Here is a 15010-nt window from a genome sequence, read left to right as displayed (position 1 = left end):
TTTAGGGTGTTGTTTATTATCGAACAGGGAGCAATTCCAAACTTGCAATAACTGTTTGAAAACGTTGTAACGACATTTATTAATGTGTCTCGTCTTTAGTACTAAATAAACTTCTATACTATTATTAACAAAATACACAGAATATGGAAGTATTGTCTTATATTTTTGCATTGAGGCACGTATTTACGAATGTGTCGTTAGTTATAACATCGTACTATTGCGCGTCTTAAAGTACGACAAAATTATGACGTATCGTATCTTCGAATCACGAAGCTCATCGGAACACGATTTACTATTTACAACAAAATATGAGTGATCTAATTTCGATGGTATACTGTTTTGGTTCAATTTGGAATATAGACCGGGAATTTTCAAATAGAGCGAATTGTCTCGCAGTGAGTTCGATGATGAAATGATGAGTTAAAAAGAAGAAGTCGTGATTTTACTTTTACCGAAATACAGACGTTGATAAATTACAACAATTTTCTTTATAATTTTAACATGGTTAGTATGCTATACATGACATGTATGCCTTTCTGAACGAGATATCAGTTTTTCAATTAAAGTAAAAATCGCTTTTCTGGATGTTTGATACTATTCTGAGAACTCACGGTGACAAGCTGGAACAAGATCCTATCTCAGAACACCAAATGTGAGATCGGGTTCGCGAAGACCGTTCACTGAGTCTAGGATGAAAGTATTTTAATTTGTTTAAAGATCGTGACATCCTTGTAATTCTTGACACCATTATAAATAATTATTTTAACTTTATTCTGCTCACTCGACATATTGTTCTTTTATCGCGTGTTAGAACGCAGAGTCCGTCGATAGGGTGACTGTTGGAAAACTATGAATGATTCAGACAACCCATAGTTAACATTAACAAAAAAGGGCAGTTTATTTCTACGTCTAAGCTATTTGAGAGCAGCAGAGAAAGTAAAGTGTATACAAGCGTTTGTATAAAAGTTGCGAGTTATGTCACCCTTGTGACACCTGACCAAAGTTCACATACCATGTTTTTAGTAAGTATAGGGTGACAAGAATTCCACGAAACTTGCTACAAATAATATTGGCTACAAATTCCCCTTTTTGGGGAAGTTTTGTGGTTACATTTATTTTCATTTAATACAATGTTCATTTCATATTGATTTTGTCTAAACAGATTTTTAATTTAAGCGCGTTTAATGGTTTTGTCAAATTCTGCCGACATTTCTTCCGTTGGGATGTATTTAATAACAACATTACCTGATTTAAAGTTTTCGTGTACATTGGATATTTTTCTTACTATATGTTTCGTTTTGTAGTTCCGTTGTTGATTAGACTTATCGCAGCCAGATTATTGCTATAAATCGTAGTTGTTTTGTTAGAACTTTTCTCTTCTAATTCATTTAGGGTCATTTTTAACCATGTCTATTCTTTCGTAGCCTCGGTTAATGCTGTCAATTCACTTTCACGTGTCGATAACGCCGTTTGTATCTGCTTCTTTCATTTCCACAATAGGAGATTATGTCCGAGTTGAAAAAAGGTATCCGCTATTTGAACGTTAACGTACATTTCCGTCTTTCCAATTAGCATCCACATCACTGTTGCCGTTCCTAGTACATTTGTACTTTTCTGGTACATTTTGCCCTTTCCAGTAAATTGAAAGTAAATTTAGATTTTTAGTACATTTTCAGTACATTATAATAATTCAAGTACCATTTACGGTTTAAATTAATATTTCACGCCTTAACGAAAAAATGAGAAAAAATTAGTTTAATAAAGTCTCACTAGTGTCACTGCTTGTTAATTTAAATTATCCAATCACAACATACAAATGGTGTGTGTCCTACGACGTCAGCAACATAGATAGTTGCACGTGTAAACGGTCCTGACTCAGTGGTCTTCTTTCACACGTTCAGTTGTCTGCACATTCTCGTCAGGACCTTGACAAAATTTTTCATACCACGTGGTCCAAACAATTCAACTCCGTCAAACAAAAATAATGGACAGGTAACGAAATCAATGATTTTTAAACTTTTGTTGTCAATAATATTAAAATATCCGTTAAGTCAGAAACAAATTATTACAGAAAATAGTTTTGAAATTGTACGAGTATAAATAATATAAATACTTTTATATTATTTTCTACCACTATAATTTAATTCTTAAATTATGAACTTCAATTTTAGTAATCGTAGTAAAAGAAATAAGGGTTAATGTTACGTATGGTTCCAAAATGGCCGCGCTTCCGACTGTTCCAAGGTCTATATAAGAAGGTCAGGACACGCGTGATCTACTTCTTGAGCTGCCATTTTGGGGTTTTTTGAGTTGCATGTTTTAAGCAAACTTGTACGAGCAGTCAGTTTTATATGACATTAATTAAACTAAAATTGCATAAATCCTGTAATTTCCAGTCAAAAATATAATAATAATTTCGGATGATTATGCAACCCCAATTTTATGTAACGTTTTCATCAAATAGTTTAAAAGAAACAAGCATCCTTATCTTTTGCTGTCATGATTGAAATTAATTAAATAGGTACTAAAACTGATGCAATTACGTATATACCACTTCGTAAAGTGATGCAATAACATCAAAAAAATTTAAAGTATAATAAAGAATAAAATAATATAATATAACAAATTTATAATTATTTTTTTAAAGCACCATTGTTATAAAATTAACTTTGTAAGATGAAATTCAATAGTATTATTAATAAATGTTCTCAATGTAATGCTCATTTTATAATAAGTAATAGATGTGTAGATATATTTTTAATTTTAAATAGCTTTCAAAAAATTCCAAAAATAAGATTTAAAATTAAATTATTTGACAATAAACTATATATATATATATATATAGGCACGTAAACAAAGTATTCATAGAACTAGTACATTTTGAAGGAAAATAGTACATTTTTTGAAGGCGCTTCAGTACGTTTTGAAATTTCATTGCGGCAACACTGGTGGCATTTCCAGTGTTTATCTCGTGTTCTACCACTTTACAATATCCCAGATCATAGTCGTTTGCAGCAAACACGTGCCTATACTTGTACAATAGGTCTAGTAGAGGATTCTTTTTATCCTTCGCAATATGGGACCAATCGACTAGTTGCCCAAATTCCTTTTTCGTTAAAGTTGCAGTTGAGTTTTGTGTGCTTGTAGGTTCGATTGTTTTTGGAAAATCTCCTTCCTCTACGGCTTTGTGGAAGGTTTCCACACATTCGCCCTTAGATAGTTTCCTTGGTTGAGTAAATAGATTCGTGATTCGAATGGGGACTTGGCCTCTTTTTCTCGTTTTTACTACAGAATCGACTCCTAAGACACCCTGTTGATTGTTTATTTCAGACTCTATAACTCCTATCTCTCCTTTCCGTTTTATTTTAGCTATTTTTGCTGTAGTGATAATCTCCGTTATTAAAGGAAGGTTGCTGTCTGTTATTAATATTACCTCCTTTGCCTGTTCTCCTAAAATAGGTTCTTTTGGAATAGTAGGCTTTTCTTTCTTTGAAATTGTAGAACTAGCGATAGGTTGTATAAATGTACCTCGTCGATTTCGTTTTCCTCTTTCTCGCACTGATTTAGTTTTTTCCATTCCTGCCTTCCGAAACTCTATTTCCTCTCCTCCCAGAAAAATTATTTTTTCCCTTGCTAAATTGATGAGAAATTCTTGGCTTTTAATTATGTCTCGCCCTAATAAACCGTCAAATGGATCAGGTATCTGATCGTCTACTACATAACAGGAATACAGTAAAGCGTCGATTTTCCGAATCAATTGGGGACTGGGGTTGTCCGGATAACTGATTTACGTACGAAAAAATAGTTTAACGTATCTGATGTCGAAATTTTTCTTTGTTGCGTGTCGCTTCGCGTTGAATTTTCGTCGATGTTAAGCATAACAAAGACTATTGTATCGTTAAAAATTATTTTTTTATTTTGTACAAACAAAATAAATATATTGAAAAATATAAAAACAATAAAAAATTATACTTCAGATGTTAATTTAGTATCAAAAACGTAAAATATTTGAGTAGCCCGAGAAATAGCCGAAGATTGCAGCGCCACAGCACTAGCGTAAATTTAAATTTGCGGACTGGAATGCTTTCGGATAACGGACGTTTCGGATAACCAGCTTTCGGATAAACGACGCTCTACTGTATATTAAAATACATATTAATTAGCTCTTTGCTTTATCAGAATAAATGAATATCAACATAACCTACATTCTTCCAGACCTATGAAACATACTGTATAATTCAAAATAAAAAGTTTTTGTTTCGTGTATATTTACCAACATATCAAAATAGCATACATATGTATTAGTATAAAAATACTTAAAGTAGTTATTAGTTTAGAGCACTCAAATAAGAACTTACATTTTATCAAATTCTGCTTTTAGAACGAAATTCTTTTTGACAGGAAATGCAATATTGTAATTAATAACAGTGTCTTTTGACTTTACAAACAAATTCTCTCCTCTCTGTTTTGTAACTGAATCTGTTTTGTAACTGAATCCTTGATCCAAAAAGTGCAAATTTCTCATTCAAAGAATGCTCTATTCCTTTTTCATAACTAAGAAAACAATTTTCTGGATGATTTTTTATGTGATATCTAAAAATTTTAAATGGACCATTTTCAACATTCTAGAAATACAAATGGAAAAAGAAATATATTTTTAAAATTGCTTACTAGTATCTACGTAAGATTGTATATAAATCTGTTAAAAATTTGTAACTTTTCTAAAAAGTAAAATTATAAACAAACTGATTAATGTCAGTAATAATTTTACCATAATATATTGTTCTTCAAATGCCAAACATATGCATCCACAAGAATACTCTCCTTTTATTACGGCATTTATCAGTTCTGCCATAGTATTTGGTACATGTTCATAGACAGGATGAGTTAAATAAGAAAATAATACACCACAATAACCTGAAATAATCACCACTGTTGCCAATAGCCAAATACCAATAATAATTCTTGTGGTAGTATCTCGAATATGGCTTATTATATCTCCTGTTAAATTACATATATGACAAATGATAAAATTAATTGTAAAAAAATTGTAACATCAATGGTTTTATCAAATCTTTTTATCATGCAAAGATATAATCTTAATTACAATAAATAATTGCATGTTTTAATACTTAAATTATTTTATCAAAATTTGTACAAATTTTATTGCTAACGTTATAGAAATAACTATAAAAATGCTCACCTTGTGATATCAAAGTTTGAAATAAAAACAAAAAAGTTTCTTTTATTGACCATACTTTCTGAATACCTTGAACAATATCATTTCTTTTTTGTATTATTAGATAAAGTAACACACCAGTCACTATTGTTGTAACTGATATCATTAACCAAACCTGTAATTATAAAAATATATTTGTCTAATTCTTAATGTACAATTTATTTGTATAATTATCATATTTACTGCCATTAATAATAAATAATAAATTGTATTTTTACTTATAAATATTAAATCTTAAGCGAATTAATTGTAAACTAATAAATGACATCTGAAACTATATATGTAGAGTAAATTGGGTTTATCTGATAGAGAATGGAAAGAAACACATTGTCGATTTAGTAAGGTGTTTGAGTTGACTGGAGTTATGACAAACAATGCTTCATTTAACTGTTAGATATGTACAGAAGCGTAGAAATTTAAGATCGAAACTACCACAAACCAGTAGTGTTCAGTGATTTTCATTCACTCCGCCACTGATGGGCCCTTTTACAACTGAGTCTTGCTCTACAACTGTCAGAGACATGGCAATCTTCATATGGTCTTATATTTGTGAGCTTTTTAGTATGGAATATGTTTGATTGCGTTAAATATACAGCACTTCGTTAAAATTTCTGTTTAAATATTTTAAGCCTATCTATTAACTTGCTAATTGTTTTGAAAAATATTATTACTGCATATCGATAATGATATATATATATATATACTACAGTCTCGAAATCTGATAGTTAATCGTGGATTCCTGTCCTACGAAAATGTTGGTTAATTGGACTACTCCGGGTTGTCTCAATTTCCTAATACTATCAATAATAAAAGCCAGCTTAACGTAGTAAGTCTTCATAGTTCCTGTGTGTCGCGTAGCCAAATAGTCTCAAACAAAATTACTCTAGTAAGATTATATAAAGGATTCGCTAATAAGAAAAAAAAAAACAGTTGGCCTATACTAGTTTTTATTCGAATGAAATCGCAAATTTACAAAATAAACTTTATTTACAATTATGAGTTATTCAAACATTATTTAATTAATATTTTTGTATTGTTTAGTGTTGAAGTATTATTTGTTAATTATAATTGTTATTGTTAAAATTATTACAAGTGACTTTATTATTAGTTACATTCGAGGCCAATAATGATATTATACTTCATTAAAATACAGAATATAAAATAGCATAATTTAATAATTTTTACTATACCTCTTTTGCAAATGGTCTAATTATGGTTGTTAATTTAGAAAGTTGTTTAGGAGCCGAAACAACAAAGATAACTTCATCGGAATCAAAAGAAACTGTATAATCTACAACTTGAAAACTTTCATAATTTACGTAGGTTGAAAGTAATACAAAATCAATTTCCTAAAGGAAATATAATTTTAGTTTGTACCCAAGCTAAGTTATAAACATTATTATTAAAACACTTTACTTTTCTCTGTAATCTTCCATTCAATCCATTCCACGATCCATTTTGTAGTTTATTTCCGAACGTTGTACCAAAAGGTAAAATAATTTCATAACTAGTATATGAAAGTATTAAAAATATATAAAACTACAAGTGTACGAAAAGCTGAAAAACTTTCAACTTACTTGACTTTTAATTTTTCAAGCACCAATTTAAAAAAATTGAAGTCGACTCCACCAACAATTTTATCGTTTTCTTTATTTGCTATCACGTATAGAGAAACCTGTATAAAAGTATTGTATAAAACGATTTATAAATTGTACAAAGTATGGTACATATTTAAAATACAATAAAAATATTACCGGAAGCGCAGATATTTTTATAACAGTTCGGTTCGCATTTACAGCATTACCTAAAAAAATTATTAATATTTATGTTATCATAACAGAGTGACATGTATATAAAACATATTCGTATTAATCTTATATCGAAGATAAATATCTTGTAAAATTTATTTTTTCGTTTCTAGATCCCTAAGAGGACCTTTATAATCATGTCCAAAATTGTTTCAACCAGGCCACTTACAGGAACAATGTAGTAGTGAGAGAAGTATGAAAACATATCCAAAACCGCCACTCTTGGAAAGTTTTTGGGTTGCTTTTCTGTAGGTGACATAACGATGTCTGAAAGCCTATATTTTCGGCCCAATCTCATACGATACGTTGTTCGTTGACGTACGTATTTCTCACATTTTATAGAAAGTTCCCCATTATTTTATTCGATAAACGACTGTTAATTAATTAATTTAAATTAAAATTTCGGAGAGTTTACGAAAACATTGAACGAAAAACGAAACACCGTGTTAGTTAAACAGCTGGACGAATTCGAACTAACTATATTAGAGAGGTTGCGGCTGACGTTTATAACGCGAAAACGTGTACGTCGGACGTTCAGCGCCGCCTTCCTGTAAGCCTAGAAGTTTGACAATGGCATTTATAACGTTGAGCATGATTCTACTGACGTTCCAAACACCATTGTCAAACTTCTGAGCTTACAGTAAGATGACGCTGAACGTCCGTACACGTTTTCGCGTTAAAAACGTCAGGCGCGACCTCTCTGTTGATTTAATCTAGAAATCCATATGCTAGTAGCTGATTACTTTTAAAGTGAAACAAAGAATAATAATAATAGAGGACTGTCAGAAATCAGACAATCAGAAATATAATTATCTTAGCATTGATTTTAATGATTCGACTTTTTTCATTGCAGTAAAAATGTGAATTTAGAATAAAATAGTTTGAAATTGAAATCTTAAAAATACATTTTCTTTATGAAAACAATAAATAAATTCTCTGACTATGAGTAATATAATTTCATTATTGTTATGAGTAAGGCGTTGTTCTTTAATCATTTTATTCAAGTAAGTTTATTACCAAGTCAATTAATTCCCCATTATAATAAAACCTTTTTGGTATTTTTCATTTTATTCTTATTTAAATAAAAAAATCTATTTAAATATTAAACATTTATTCAGTTAAATTTCAATAATAGTCCTAATCATTTTTCGTTGTTATAAACCTGATAAATACAATACGGAAAACGAATTTTCTCATAAATTTGATCCTAATCGTATAATGTAATAGAGATGGGTTGATAATAACAACGAAAACAATAAACACAGATTCCAGAGTTAGGATTTGAAAGTTGAAATTTGGTACACAGGGTACGGTACGTTATGAGAATGCACACTAAGAAGAGATTTTTGAAAATTTCTCCCGTGGAGGACGAGGAGAAGATTAAAAACTCTAAAAAAATTGTATAAAACATTTTAATTTGTATTTATTATAATAACTATCCAATTTATACACCGAACAAATTCTAACAAGCGATCATTTTCGGTGATATCGTCGGAATGCTGGGCTGCAAATTTTTGTCACAATATTCTCAACTCCTTTAATAGTAGTCTTGCTCTTGTACGTAATACTTTTTCTCTTAGTGATAGAGTTGTGTCGATCATCTATCTAACTCTGTTCAGACAAAGATTTCAATCACATTACGTTGCTTCCGTTCTAAACCGAAAGTTCGAATATATAGTTAATCAGGGCCACCTGTCCCTCGGCATTATATTTCCATTCTATACTCTCATCTATCTTACCCCTTTCTCAAGATTATAAAAGAACAGACAAACAAACACAAAGATGGACGACAGTCAGAATTAATCGGTCTACAAGTTTTTCATATTGCAGTCCAATAATTTTTCTATAAACGCAACATTTATAAGAACATATCTTCCAAGTATTTTATACAATCTGTTGCCAACATTTAAACAGTTTAGGCTTATTATCATACTAGAAGGTAAGCCCACCGTTGCCCAAGCAAAAAAAAAAAAAAAACAAACGTTAAGATTAACCAACTTTGTATTCTAAACCCTTTATTGTATTATATTGAACAATTTAGTTTATATAACTACTAATGTTATCTTACATAGCCGATTTCACTCGTTTTCACAAGGTGCAAGAAATACTGTACGTACCCACTCTTTCGATGCAAATTAGAGAATTATTTGATGGGTCTAAAAATGTTCGATTTCCCGAAAAACGCGAACAAACGAATCTAAATTAGCACAATTAAAGCAGAGTTCTTCACGGAAATCTTTATTAAATGAAATACACATTTAGAGACATACGTTACTTGACCCATGAAGCGTAAACTATAACCCCTACTCAACTGACAACAATTCAATAACGTCCAACAAGGTACAAAGTGATATCACTGCCATTCCAAACACTTCCAGTTATTTGTGAAAGGCCGGATGTGGGAGACACGGAATTCGAATCCAAACAGATCAAAAAATACCCTAAAAGTCTTTAGGCGGTCGTTTGTCCAGATATGTTGGGCCATGTCCCCATCACCCTGCCTTTATTGTTGTCGTAAGAGATTTCGTAATGTGCTTGGTGAAGGAGGATCACTTAGTGCCCATATGGCAGAAAGAGTTAAGAAAAAGCTCGTGAACCCACATCAACTATGCGCCACTAGAGGTTTTATAGAGAAGATTAATGAAATTTTTGAAATGTAATTACTTACCACTTCCATCGTTATAGAGAAGGAACATTACAATTAAGAAAATCAGATTAAGAATGAATGCATTCATTGTTAAATCTAAATATCACTGTATTTAAATATGACTATATTTAATGGTTTATGATTTTTAAATGTAACGTTCTAGGGGCAAAAATGTCGACTTCTATGATGTCATCTGGTAAAAGTGTGGCGTAACATAATCGTCATGATTTTTTATATGAAATTTTTTGTAACAAAACAATTAATAATTCGTACCTCAAAACGTACCATATTAATAAATAGCGATTTAATTAAAATTATTGATATTACAACAGTTTACACAAATAATTAAAAAAAATTTTTATTTAGCGAATTAAATATTATCGATTCGTAGTAAAATTCATTTTATAAATCAGTTCTTTCTGTAACTAGTTAATTAAATTCCTATTTTTCGAGACGTCTTTTGTCTCCTATTCACCTTTTCTTGGAAAATCAATAACAAAAATAGTTGTTTAATAGTTTCAAAACTCTGTTATATTGAATTAATTTTTATTAAATTTAAATACCAATATTATTCATTTGTTAATCAACACACAACATTTCTAATTAAAAATAACATTGTAAATAGTGCAGAAGTAATACAATAAATTGTATAACTTTAACAACAAAAAATACTGTTTAAAATATGTAATAATTAATTTTGCGTGTTAAAAGTTTTATAAACCACATTTTAAGCAATTACATACAAAATTGATTGGCAATATGAAGTTTCTTTGGATTTCATTACGTTTCCAATACGTAATTAGAGCCTAATTTACTACAGAAAAATAATCTGTAAACCCCTAAAAGATTGCCCGTGTGTGGCATTTCACTATTCTTTGGCCCTGAAATCTTTATCCTGATAAAGAATTTCGGATAAATAGTAGTAACAGCCAGGAAACATGCCAGATGTTTCCTGGCTTTTTTGTTGGGAGACTATAAATGACTTACACATCTAAGATTAACGGTAACAAAAAGAGAGCTTTATTTTCACATCTGATCCGTTCGAAGGCAGCAGAGCAAGTGGTCACCAGATGGACATGTGTTTACACAAAGGTCATGAATTATGTCACCCCTCTGACACCTGACCAAGGGTACACTCCCTTTCGGTGATTAATTACAGGGGGGACAAGTTCCACGAAACTTGTTACAAAACAACACTCCCTTTTTGGGCAAGTTTCGTGGTTTACATTTAATTTCATTTAATACAATATTCATTTCACATTGATTCTGTCTAAACAGATTTTTAATTTAAGCGCGTTTAATGGTTTTGTCAAAAAATCTGCTGCCGAAATTTCTTCCGTCGAGATGTATTTAATAACAACCTTACCTGATTTAACGTTTTCGTGTACGTAGGATATTTTTCTTACTACATGTTTCCTTTTGTAGTTAGGCCTTCCGTTGTTGATTAGACTTATTGCAGCTTGATTATCGCTATAAATCATAGTTGTTTTGTTAGAATCTCTCTCTCCTAATTCATTTAGGATCATTTTTAACCATGTCGATTCTTTCGTAGTCTCGGTTAATGCTGTCAATTCACTTTCGCATGTCGATAACGCCGTTTGGTGCTGTTTCTTGCATTTCCATGATACGAGATTCTGTCCGAGTTGAAACCTTACTTTGGGTTCCTTTTAAGTATCGTATCAGTCGTTTCGCTGCTTGGATATGTATTTCCTTCGGATTTTGTGAGTACTGTGACAGTTCGCTGATCGGCTGACACAAATCGGGTCTCGTTGTTAAACTGATATACATCACACTTCCCAAAATTTCTTCGAAAAGTTTCTTATTTCCGCATGGCGATCCTTCGCTGTCGTCTACTTTTTGGTCAGGATCCATTGGCATGTTTACTGGTTTACAATACTCCATTTTAAATTCTTGGAGTATCTCTTTTATTTGTCTCTGTTGCGTCAGTTTTATCCCATCTTTGAATTTCGTTATTTCGATTCCTAAAATGCATTTAGGGTCTCCCAGATTAACTAAGTCGAAATATTCCGCGATTTTTGCCATAGCTTCGTGTTCGATTCGCTCATTCGAAGGTATTGTTATCATATCGTCAACGTGCAATCCTAAATATAGAATGTCTTCGTCTCGTTGATATTTAAATGCGCATGAGTGTGCTTTTAATTGTTCGAAACCGTTTTGACACAGGTGATCGGTAATCGTCTTAAACCATGCTCTTCCAGCCTGTTTTAAGCCGTAGATAGAGCGATTTAGTTTGCATATTTTTGATTCGTCTCCTTCTTTGATAAATTCCATCGGTTGTTTCGTATATATGCATTCGTCCAAATTGCTGTGTAGATAGGTTGTTATAAGAACATGCCTCGAGTACGAAATAAGCGCAAGAGTCGAACAAACTTTACATTAGTCGCCAAAAAATTTGACAACAGATACACATGTTTCATCACTTCAGATGAAATCACAAAAATACGCACTAATACATCACAGATAGTTAAAAAACTTACACACGATCCAATTTGAAGAAATTTCTTACAAAATGTGCAAAAATATTACAGAAAAAGTTGAAAGAACTTTCTTTTTCAATATTCTTGTCGAGAGCAGAATAACAGCATGTTGTCTGTCAGATGGTAATATGACCGATTGTTATTTACTTTTTATGCTACTAGAGACACTAATAGCTATTACCGTAGTCGAGATATAAGCGAAGTACGAATTAGGCACGTTTACCCTACAGTATTTTAAAATCAGATAAAAATTTTAATTGCTATTATTTCACGACAAGCTACGAATCTTGAATGAACAATTCACAATTCATTTATTTACTAAAATTTTTATATTTCGTAGCATCAGAAAATATTTACAAAATAGATTTTGGTTCTTCTGCATGTATATTCAGAACTCATAACATGTGAAGAAATACAGACATTTTCACCTGAAATTCCAGCAATATATCGTTTAAAATTCTATAATTACAAAGTGTACATTTTCTTTTTATTTTATTGTTGTTTTTTCGACCCCCGTTTAAAAAAAAACTTTATGACTTCAGTTTAATCATGCAAATAAAACTGATGCAACTCCTGATTGTTACTGCTATATATTTGGGTTGTTTAAAAGAACACCTTCTTCAATTCTTTCGTTTATTATCATCATTTTTTAAGGTTTTTTTTTTGACCCCGGTAAAAAAAAAAAAAAAAAAAAACTTTATGCTTTCAGTTTAATCATGCAAATAAAACTGATGCAACTCATGATTGTTACTGCTATATATTTGGGTTGTTTGAAAGTATACGTTCTTAAATTCTTTCGTTTATTATCATAATTTTTTAAGTTTCATAACCATTAAAAAGTATTTTTCCTGCAAAACACAAACGACATGATTTAGGAAGTTCTCAAATATAATTCAAAAGTAATTATGAAGTTATTTACAATTATACAAATGTAATATCTCCTTCGCAATATTCTTTTATAAAATCAAGAAAAAAACTTGTCGAAACATAAACATTAACCCCATCCGGTATCATTTCACCTGTACTTAATACTCCAATTTGAACCTGTTTTCCATCATCTTTCTCATATACAAGGGGACCACCAGAATCACCCTAGAATAAAATAAAAAAATTACTTGTTTTAAAGTTTGTCTATATGATTTTAGTGTATAATTTACACAAGTTTGTACTTACTGGCATCATGGAAACATCAGCTTGCTGCGTAAGGACTACTGATCTGCACTCGTACAATGGATTATCTTTATAAATAGTGTCGCAAGCGTTCACTATACTAACTGAGGCCGCTTTTAGGTAACATGTTGTGTTCTTCCGGTCTTCATAGACATGAAATTTACAATTAGCTTGCAGTTATTGTTATTTTTATATATAATTTAATATCATCCAATTTCAAAAACACAGTAATTTTAAATTAATGTACACTTTTATCTTTTATCAGATTATATCAATATGTTTTTTTTTTTGTTTTTATTGTTTTGACTAGGTGCATAGATAGAAACTGGGCAATTCTACATCATCTTTGTTCGAAATATCCTATAAGCCGATACGCGTTTTGGGCATAAACCCAACATCTGTCGGCATTACTTCTGAGATTTCTTACAGGTGGTGTTGACACGTATACATTCCTTTTAAAATTACTTATTTACAGTTAAAATACCATTATACAGTAGTTTAAAATATATTTACAATTACTGTAAAAGTACTATTAAATATATTTTAAACTATAATGGTATTTTAACAGTAAAACAATTTTAACTGTAAATAAGTAATTTTAAAAGGAATATAAACGTGTCAACATCACTTACAAGAAATCCCGGAAATCATGCCGACAGATGAGGGACTTATGCCCGAAACGCGTATCGGCTTATAGGATATTCTGAATAAAATGATGTAGAAATGCCCAGTGTCTATGTATCTAGTTGTGACAATAAAAAGGGATAAAAGAAGACACAATTTCAGAATACACAATTATATCAATATTGAAAAATAACTTTTAGATTATTAATTACTATAAAAAAGCAAAAGGTTTAATTTTTAAAATGAAAGTGATTTGTTTAAAAATTGTATATGTCTATAACGAGCGAAATTGTCAATAAGTCTGCCCTCACTGGAGATATGACACACATTCCCTTTTATTCACCCCTTCACTTTTAACCATCAAGATGTAAAGCATCAATACATCTTATGCAATTGTCATAATAACTGTATATGTAACTATGACAAATTTTGTTTCTTTGTAAATCTCGTACAATAGTAGGCCTACTTTGCCTACATGATTGAAACATTTATGATATAATAACAACATTTCTGATAAAAACACATTTTAATTTTTACTATTAAAAAATTAATAACTGAAATAACTCGTTAAATATATTCTATAAATTGATATTTCGTACAGAGAATCTAAATTATTATTCAACGGATGATTGAATAATGATTTAGATTAGGGGTCCCCAAACTTTTTATCCTGTCGACCACTTTATAGAATATTTGCCTTCTTATCGACCCCCAGATTAAGTATTTAACAAAAACATTAAATCATTTTTGCATTTCTAATGTTAAGCGATAAAAAGTCCTGCATAACAATCCAACAGAAGTATATAGTTCTCATATCTTATAAAATACATCCAATAACATTAACAGAAAAAGGAGATCTTTTTCACTGATTTATGATCTTAAAAAATAATAGCAAAATTATGGATAGATGGAAATTTGCCTATAGTTCTTAAACTGTACGTGTCATAATACGTAAAATGCTGTACACACTTATCTTTGAAAACATAAGTAATATTGGATGAAAAAAACCTCAGGAAAACGTAGT

General features: G+C 30.7%; 1 protein-coding gene across 1 annotated transcript in view; it reads right to left on the bottom strand.

Annotated features, from left to right (window-relative positions):
• Positions 1 to 12879: 12879 nt before the first annotated feature.
• LOC111613974 (trypsin 3A1-like) overlaps positions 12880 to 15010 on the bottom strand; it is a 5536-nt gene continuing 3405 nt past the window's right edge. Inside the window, exons 6-8 of the mRNA XM_023355329.1 lie at positions 13366 to 13505; positions 13112 to 13284; positions 12880 to 13040 (exon numbers count right to left, since the gene is read on the bottom strand). Of these exons, the coding sequence (XP_023211097.1) occupies positions 13114 to 13284; positions 13366 to 13505 (311 nt within the window). The 3' untranslated portion in view covers positions 12880 to 13040; positions 13112 to 13113. The remainder of the gene's footprint in view (positions 13041 to 13111; positions 13285 to 13365; positions 13506 to 15010) is intronic.

Source organism: Centruroides sculpturatus, unplaced genomic scaffold (genome assembly GCF_000671375.1).
Source record: "Centruroides sculpturatus isolate CEXI.00-Female unplaced genomic scaffold, Cexi_2.0 scaffold1559, whole genome shotgun sequence".
Lineage (NCBI taxonomy): Eukaryota > Metazoa > Arthropoda > Arachnida > Scorpiones > Buthidae > Centruroides > Centruroides sculpturatus.
This window is presented reverse-complemented; position numbering and strand designations above follow the sequence as displayed.